The following is a 9,561-nucleotide window of genomic DNA, read 5'->3' as shown; positions in this document are numbered from 1 at the left end:
ATGAGTTCGAGAGTAAGATAAACACACAAAACCCAAATTCCAAACTATATATATATATATATATATATATATACTTTCTAATATTTTCGAAAAATTGCTGATCTAACCATCTCATTCCGCGCAAGGCGCGGATTACTACCTAGTTAGTTAGTATGAAGGGACCCCTAGTATGAAGGGACCCCGGGTTCGGAACTCCACCATGCCCATTTTCACCTTGCAACTTTTCCGTGACACATGAGTTTTTAAGTTCATTCTATCAACCTCTCCGGCCAAAAAGAACAAAGTTCCGCAGTGATTTTGCATAACACAAAACTCAAACCAAATCTAAACAAAACAGCAATCACCTCAAGTTTCCATTTAACTTTGAAACTATTGTCAATTAGTAAGAAATGCGACAGAAGCTCAATATAATGCAAAACAAGACATAACAATAAGAATACAAGTTTACTTTTGGAAGTCCTTAAAAAGCTTCTTCATTCAAGGAGAAGACGCATCTCTGCTTGTAAAACGATACATAGTGGCAAAATCCAAACACAAACGCCGGTCCCTCTCGTCTCCCCAACCTCCCCAACCTCTGAAACCAGCTTTATAACCAGGCTGATGTTCAAACACCCGAACTCCCCATTCTTCCTTTATGTTCACACCTCTATCCGTCTCCTTAACCTCAATGTTCACCTTCCCATCATCGACACAATCACCTTCCCCTACTCCACTACCTTCATGCAACCCGCATTTCCCAAAATGAACCGCGCTCGTCCTAGGCCCTCTCAGCGTGTAAACCGGTGAACCGAACGAAGGGAACACCGTCGCCCACATGGTTATATCCCAATTATAATCATCGAAGAAACAAAACTCTCTCGCCTTCCCGTGTATACTCTCCCACACACTTCTATTAAAAGAGTAACCCACGTTCCCCATCCTCTCCGCGACAAGACTATCAAACCCTTCCCCTCTCGACTTCACGTCAGACGGCGCCAAATTAACAGCAAAACACTCGGGACATTTCCCGCCGCCACGTGTCAGCCTCGCGAGCGTCTGTATATTCCTATAAGCATTAGGAAATAAAAAATGATCTCCCTCGATGAAAAGGAGGTGTCCCTCGTGACCTCTGGTCTCCTCCAACCCATCCCACACGGTGTTCATCATCCACCACCAGTGATGCTTCAGAGACACGATCTTCGGAGACCGGTGGTTCCCGTACTGATCCGGATCACCTTCGCAAACCTTATTATCACCTCTCTTCTTACAGTCGTTCCAGACACCCCGGGGAAAGTATCTCGGAAAATGTGAGGAGAGTAAGGAGAGAGTATCTGCTTCACCCGACAGAACTCGATCCTTTCCACGATCTCGTTCATCTCTTCGAAGTAACCGTCGTGGCTAACGATCAGCAGCGTCTCGTTTATTCCTACGACTCTGGACAGGCTTTCGACGGTTACTCGGAGATACTGAGGACGGTTGTGGACGTATAAGACGATGACCACGCGGTCGTCTTTCGCGAGATTCGGGTACAGATCGAGATTCCTCGGCGGGAAGGTGTTTCTCCTGTGCAGCCTGAGTGACATTTGATTGCCTTTGGCTACACTTAACAGGGAAGCGTTGAGCTTGGCTTGAGAATCTTTGTCTAAATTAGCTATATCGTTGTCGGAGAAAGGATTGTTGAAAGCTGTTTTGGGTACAGACACGAACACGAGAACTACGGAGGCTGTAACTGCGAAGAGAATCGCTAAACGACAAAAAGCCGTGTCTTTCAACAATCTCTGCTTCTTACAAGGAGTTTCCATAGGCACAAAAGTATTAAAAACTAAATTTCCAAATCTCCTTAAACCTCTGCGGGAAAAAATTGGTTCCTTCTTTTTTTTTTATAAATTAAGAGGGAAGTAATCAAACCGTGAAGAGGAGTTAGGAAGAATGTACCAGCTTTGATTTTGAAGCAAGTTTCTTAGGAGAGATCGCGAGATGGGTGAAAGATGAGATTTCATCAGGAAAGGAAGAGAGACTTTGAAGTCATTGAAGAAGAATCTTTGAGAAAGTAGTAGTGCCTAGTCTAAACGTGACTTTGGGTTTCGCATTTCATTTGTCAGCTATCGATGGGTGCTCCAATTTACGTTTCTGCCATCCAATTCTGACTGCTGTTTTTGGTTAAATAACTTATTTGCTTAAAATGCAATCAACATTTTGTGCGAATAGTTCGTTAGGATGGATGGATGGACCATCATCCTCTGTGATCGTATCACATTTACCCACATTGTTTAGGAAGATGCTTCTCTTTGAAGATTACTAATTAATTTTCCACTAATTCTTTATCAGTAGCGTTTGATCATGCGTCCCATGATGGTTAGATCACACTAGATTTTCACTTGCTCTTTGGAAACGTTAGAATATTTTCTTAACAAAATTTTAATTTTTATATTTGATAACTTAAAATAAAAACAGTTGTAATACAAAAGTTTTCAATTTTTTTGTATAAATATATTTTATTGATTTTAACATGACGATGTATGAGTTATTTTAGTTTAACTTAATACAATTTCACAAAATATGATAAAATAGATTAAAAATTACATTGAACTAATAATTATTTATAATATTTTAATAAAAGTTACGATTTAATAATTTATTTTTAAAATAAAGAAAAAAACATTTTTAAGATTTTTCTATAGTAAAATAAGAAATATATAACATTAAAATTATTATTTGTATGGTAAAATAACAAACATTTCATGGAAGTGTTTATCAAACATTACACTTAACAAATCAAAAGACACCCTATGAACCTAAAAGTAATGATTGATTTTCACTTATTTTTTAAGTTTCAGCAATTTGTTTCATGTTCAAATGACTTTTATGTGTGTTTTCTGCATTATGTATACACCAACAGATCTATATGCTATATCAAACTAGGAAAGCTGGCTGAGGGACTTGCGGATTCAGAAATGTCTTTTAAGCTCTGTCCTAGATTTTTAGAAGGCTATTTTCGAAAAGGAGATTTGGAAATCTTCATGAAAGACTTTGATAGTGCAATTTAAACATTTAAAATGGGCTTAGAGTATGATCCACTCAGTGAAGTTTTGAGAGGTGTTAGAAGGTAATTGCTTTTACAATTATCTATGTTTATGTGAGAATCAATTTTCTTGAACTAAATGTCTATTTGTCGTTTATGTAGATGTGTCAACAGGACCAGGAATATACTTAATTAACATGTCTTCATTCTAGCAATTAGTGTTAGTTTCCAGGAGAAAAAACAGAAAGCTTCATCAAGAAACCATGAACTAATTGACGTATTGTTTGTTCTCTTTTGCTTTTTCTTTCTTCTAGGTGACTCATTGTAGAATTTTTTACTTATACTAGTTACGAGTAACAACATTTGTGATTATGCTTTACTGTTCTTCATGGATGTTACAACTCACTTTCACTTCTTCTTGGTCCCATCAGCTACGAAATATATAATGTTAGGATTGGAACTAGAAAAACAAAATTTTCAAGCCTAACTTGCTATCAGACTCCGAAGGCACTGAAGTGTTAGGAGTGTTTGAGGAACCTTCTCTTATACCCTTCCTATGATGGTTTCTTAATGCAAGGCATCTATGTCTGTTTTGTGTTTTTTTTCTGTTCTCCGTTTTGAACAATGTTTTGTTTCCGTATCAAGCCTGTCTCCATAATGAACCATTAACCGACAAAAAGTACAAATCAAGCAATAATTTAAAATTTTTTGAGAGTAGTTGATATGAGTTTATCTCATTTTTTTAGTTTGTGTTCATTTATTGTATGAGCACCACATAGATTTCTAGTTGATGCAAACTAGTGGTACTTCCTCAGAGAAATTATAGTGATTTGGTTTTCATGATATGAATATATTGGATCATAGAATGTGTGTCCTCTGTTTCTTAATTATTCTTGATCAATGACACACAACAAGATCGAGTTCGACCTATTAGGAGATTCTGACAAGGAAAATTTGTTTACATACTTTGTTTATACTTTGACGGAGGTCGTTTCCGTTAATGCAAGAAAGTTCAAGAACTCATCTCTTTACAAGACATTAAATGGGCAGTAGCTCCCTCCTATGATTCACTTGATCTATGCTAAAAACACCATACTGATCCGGGAAATTCTTCCTCGTATACATTCTCAATCGGTACAAAGAAGCATCATTTCACTGTACAAAACTGAGCCAAATAAGCAAACAATTTTTCATCTAATACCCTCACAGAAGCTAAAATCCGAGTTGAACATGTTCTCAATATCGCAAATGAAGGAGGGTATTGGAAAATAAATTGGTTCCCTGAACTTTTTGGCAGAAGAAAGAGAGATATCTTTGCCAACATATTGGACCATACTCACGAGAGAGCTCACATTCGGATTTCAAAGTTCCTCTTATGTGTTGGAAAGCAAGTTCTTCTCAAAAATTTCCTCATAGTGATGACATCATATACGATGGCTGTCATGCTTAAACTATACTTGTCTTTGTGTAGGAAATCTGTTCTATCTTCTATGTACTCGCTTATGACGGGATGTGAAACATGAACATGATATTAGGTAAAAGAAACCGGATATAAGGTCTGCCTCTGCAGATATCTCCCATACCTGGAGAGGTATTTTGTAAGTAAAGAGCTCCCAGAATAAAAGCTTGGGCTGGGTTGTATGTAATGTGGATCTCATTAAGGTCTAGAGGTTTGACTGGATCTCCACCTGTGCATATTATACAACATATTCTTCCTAATTAGCATCTCACCATTAAAATGAATATGCCTCGAGGTATAGGATCAAATCCCCAAAATCATCCCTATTTTTTTAACATGAAGGATGGAATTTTTTGGCTACCAAAAACCTTTTATTCCTATTCTACAAGGTCAGCTTATCCTTTAACCAAAAAAGTAATACTTGTTTGGCAAGAGCCGGGCCTTTCCTTACGAAGCAAAATATATGGAACCTCCACACTTCCCTCGTGCTTAAACGTCCATTTGGAAAGCTAAAACCAGAGCCCTTCTAATTCGAGAATCTTTCGTCTCACAGAAACTAATGTCAGTGTCTCGTGTAAAAAATGCAGAGGAGTGAAAACCACCTTTCATGTCCTTGTCTATTCCCCTTTGCAGCTTGTGTGTCGGGCTTTCTCCAACCGTTTACTAAGTAGACGGTCCAACCGTTTACTGAGTAGACGGTCCAACCCTTTACTGAGTAGACGGTCCAACCCTTTACACCATTGCTCATATTTAAGATTCTTCCAGCCTGATGATCAGTTTAACCCCTTTATAGATCTTTGCTCTTTTTCATCGAATCTTTTTGGTCTTTATTTTTGGAATGGCGGAATTCACAAAGGCATGTCTGCTCAGAGACATCTGAAATGCTCACGCTTGGCAAGCTGTGCAATTATTCTTTAGTCTACCAAAGTTATCACCCAAATAAGCATCCCTTTGTCAAATCCCTTTTACTCTTAATCAATTTAGAAAAATTATCTAAAATCTATTTAAATAAATAAAAGTTAAAGAGTACATACATAATTTCTGCAGAGAACCAAAATTGGCTTTGGATTTTCAAAGTTTTATTTGTTTTTTCAGTGACCTAATTTATTTATTTTATCTATATTTTCCAAAAAAAATCTTTAATCCAAAAAAATATTTTTTTTAGATAGAACTAATTTATAATTTACATCTTAAATTAAAAAATCTATTAATTAATTAGCCAAAAAATATACTTTTCTAACTTCCAACCTATTTTAGTTATTTTTTTTACAAGAAGTTAAGAAAAATCATTTTAACAATTCTACATCTTTTCAACGACAATTCGATTAATTAAATAGTCACATTAAACATTTTAAATTTATAATAAAAAAATAAAATAAAATATGCGCACTACTCATCACAATACACGTAGATAAAGCCATCAACTATTAAGAAATTAGCACCGTTTACTTTCACTCCAATATTTACTTTACAACCCAAAAAAAAAAAAATTCCCGAAAATTATAGATCCGCCGTTCGACGGCAAATCTCGAAATTTTTTTACACCCACACGGCGGGCGATTCGCTCCGTGATGACTTGAACCGCCGATTACCCAACAACTTCCACTTTCCCCACAAACCCTAAGCTTTACTGTAGCATTGGTTCCCAAACCCCCCCCACTTGGGATTCGTGCTTTTCGCTACCTCGATTTCGTCCCCGATCTGCTCGAACTAGGGAAGACGAACCTGCAGCGATCTATTTCAAAGCCTTGTTTTCATTTCCCCCAAAAACCTCAGTAAGATCGCTACCTCTATTCTCTGAGTTGAAAATTAGGGTTTGTTTTGGTTCAATGTTGTGATTATTCGTAGGGTTTCGAAATTAAAGTTGGGGCTTTTAAGTTAAATCCACTGAAAAGGGTTTATCTTTCTTCATTGAAGAAGTTAATAGCTTCAATCTAACGCTGTGTAATTGTGTGATTCTCTCATATGTTTTAAGTGCAAGTGCTGTTTTGTTTTTTTGTTTTGTCTAAAAATGTTGCATTTTAAAATGAATAATGCTGTTCTCTTGAAATGCTTGCAGATAATGATGACCTGTTTGTGCTTGGGAGAACGGTCTTAGTTTATTAATTTAGCAGAGTTGGTTTAATATATATTGGAGTTGAGTCTGGTTCTTCTTCTATCAACTATGGAAGCATACAGAGAGGAAGCTATTAGAGTGAAACAGGTCGCCGAGAGGAGATTCGCGGAGAAAGATTTCACTGGCGCCAGGAGCTATGCGTTGAAAGCTAGGTCTCTGTTTCCTGATCTGGAAGGTTTGACTCAGATGATTGCGACTTTTGAAGTTTACCTGGCTTCTCAGTGTAGAAGCGGCGCCGGTCAGATCGACTACTACGCCGTGCTTGGACTGAAACCCTCTGCTGGGAAAAGAGACGTGAAGAAACAGTACAAGAAGATGGCTGTCTTGCTCCATCCGGACAAGAACAAATGTATCGGAGCTGATGGCGCGTTCCATCTCATATCTGAAGCGTGGAAGTTCTTGTCAAATGAGTTCAACAAGAGCACTTTTTACTACAAAAGAAAGAAGCATATCGAGTCCACGGTGGTTCAGAAGCACCACCGCGCAGAGTACACGCCACCGGGGACTGCAGCATTTGATCGGTTTCCATCATCATCATCATCAGAAAGACTCGACACTTTCTGGACTGTGTGCACCTCTTGCAAAGTTCAGTACGAGTACCTGAGGAAGTACGTGAATAAGAGGCTTTCGTGTAAGAACTGCCGCGGAGCATTTATAGCTGTGGAAACCGGTCCAGCTCCTGTTAGTGCACCGTTTCATTACACGCCTCCATCTCATGCGCCTCCTCCTCCTCCTCTTCATAGTAATGGCTATAGCTCACATAGCTACGATGCACGCATGCCCACAAGTTCCACGTATCTCTTAGGCCACTATCCTACGCAAGGACATGGATATGAATATGGTTCATATGATTGGACCTCATCATCATACCCTGAAACAACCACCTCCCCAGGGAATCTTGATTTGAAGCGTGTGTCCTCTGTGTCCAATGGGTATCCTTACAAGCACAGCAAATCAGTCGTTAGCACGGGGATAAATAAAGTTAAAGACGGTTCCAACGGGACATGCTCGATGAAAACCAAACCAGACGGTCTGATCTATGCTAACCCGCCAGGCCTTTCTACCCATACGGCTGCAGTTAAGGTCGGCAGACCTGAGAAGAAGAGCAGAGTATTTATTGAATCGTCTGTTAATGGATTTGTTGAGAACCCTTTGATGAGATCTTCTGCTCCAGCGTCAAAGACAGCGAACGCAGATTTCAAAATTCACGGGCAAAGCTATGGTTCAACTAGGCGGTGGTCTGCTGCATCAGTATTGGATACACGCAAGCCACTGCTTCAGAAGGCAAGAGCAGATATTAAGCAAAGACTGGATATCATAAGATTGGCTTCAGAGGCAGCAGCGGCTGTAGAAGACCCGACACCAGTTGATTCCTGCAAGTTGGGAGATGTCACGGCGGGGCGCAAAACCAGTGGGCCTATAACGGTACCAGACTCTGATTTCCATGATTTCGATAAAAACAGATCGGAGGAGTGCTTTGAGCCAAGACAAATATGGGCAATCTATGATGAAGATGATGGCATGCCACGCCTGTACTGTGTGGTTAGGGAAGTGCTCTCTGTTGAGCCCTTTAAGATTGACATAGCCTACTTGAGCTCCAAAACCGACATCGAGTTCGGTTCCATGAAGTGGGTACAATACGGGTTCACAAAGTCGTGCGGACATTTCAGGATACAGAACTATGACATAGTTGAACAAGTCAACATATTCTCGCATCTTTTGAGGGACAGGAAGACAGGGAGAGGTGGTTGTGTTCGAATCTTCCCCAAAACTGGTGACATCTGGGCTGTATACAAGAACTGGTCGCTAAACTGGAATGAATCAACACCTGACGAAGTGAGGCACGAGTACGAAATGGTCGAGATCCTTGATGAGTATACTGAACAGTATGGTGTGTGCATTGCGCCTCTTGTTAAGCTAGAGGGTTACAAAACAGTGTATCACAGGAGCGGGAGGGAAGAAGACGGTAAGAAATGGATACCCAGGAGCGAGATGCTGCGGTTTTCACATCAAGTGCCGTCTTGGTTTCTCAAAGGTGCAACTAGCGGCTTTCCCGGAAACTGTTGGGACTTGGATCCGGCTGCAATCCCCGAGGAGCTGCTTCAAGTCGGAGCAGAAGCCTGATTGATGATTCCAGTGACGTACCCTGCAGGAGAAGCAAGGTTTCAGATTTAGACCAAGTGTTATAGTTGTACCAGCGAAGACTAGAGATGTAAGAGAGAGAGACTGTTGACACGCAAAAGATTCTGTTTGGTCACTAAAGCTGTTGTATTAGGTGATGTCCAACTGAGTAAACCAAAGCGTAGTTGTTTTTTTGTTTGCTCTCTTCTTTTCCTTCTTTATTGACCTTGACCGAAATTTTACAAAGCAGTTATTAAAACTAGCAATTTATCTTTCCGTTTCTTAGCACTCTTGTTTTGTTTTTTTTTTTGTTTTTACATTTAGTTATGGTATATATTGAAACATTCCACGAGACCGAACCCATTTTAGATAAATTCTTTTTAAAATCATCAACTTTAAAATTTTCAAGAAATTATGTAAAAACTATTAAAATAATTAATGAGGAGAGGAAGGTATTTGTTTCCTATGGTGATATAGTATTTGGTAGTGTTCTAAAAATCGGTTTACAGCCACTATATGTAAGAGCTGTTTGAAGAAAGGGAAAGCTTTTATTATATTCGACACCCACATAATTACTAATTTTGTACCAGTATTGTCGTCGTATCATAATTTATTTTCAAACTTGCCTATATAAATTGCAGACAATGGAAGAGAAAAACGTATATTTTACTTCAATTTTCACCAAACTAGATATTTGTATTGGTCTCATATAGGGTGATAGCATTTTATAGTTATATTTGATCATTTTTTCATCCTTTAGCTGATTCTTTCTGACCATATGTATGTTTGATCTCTCTAGTTCAACTAACAATACATATATTTGTCATAAATTCCAAATAATCATATGCACACTCATTGATGGAG

The 9,561-nt window shown here is 38.7% G+C and overlaps 2 protein-coding genes across 2 annotated transcripts; one reads left to right on the top strand and one right to left on the bottom strand.

The window, feature by feature from the left end:
* Window positions 1-325: 325 nt before the first annotated feature.
* Window positions 326-2,115, bottom strand: LOC108856140 (alpha-1,6-mannosyl-glycoprotein 2-beta-N-acetylglucosaminyltransferase). Its single transcript, XM_018629879.2, is given in 3 exon segments — window positions 326-1,256; window positions 1,259-1,827; window positions 1,915-2,115. Coding segments are annotated over 2 exon segments (1,302 nt in total). The 5' UTR covers window positions 1,782-1,827; window positions 1,915-2,115; the 3' UTR covers window positions 326-477.
* A 3,794-nt stretch (window positions 2,116-5,909) lies between these two features.
* LOC108862917 (uncharacterized) lies at window positions 5,910-8,973 on the top strand. The gene is made up of 2 exons (XM_018637183.2): window positions 5,910-6,235; window positions 6,520-8,973. The coding sequence occupies exon 2, from the start codon at window positions 6,625-6,627 to the stop codon at window positions 8,698-8,700; it is 2,076 nt and encodes a 691-aa protein (XP_018492685.1). The 5' UTR covers window positions 5,910-6,235; window positions 6,520-6,624; the 3' UTR covers window positions 8,701-8,973.
* The last annotated feature ends 588 nt before the right edge of the window (window positions 8,974-9,561 follow it).

The sequence above is a fragment of the Raphanus sativus genome, chromosome 5, assembly GCF_000801105.2.
Source record: "Raphanus sativus cultivar WK10039 chromosome 5, ASM80110v3, whole genome shotgun sequence".
NCBI lineage: Eukaryota > Viridiplantae > Streptophyta > Magnoliopsida > Brassicales > Brassicaceae > Raphanus > Raphanus sativus.
The sequence above is the reverse complement of the archived record's forward strand: the minus strand, read 5'-3'. Positions and strand labels throughout refer to the sequence as shown.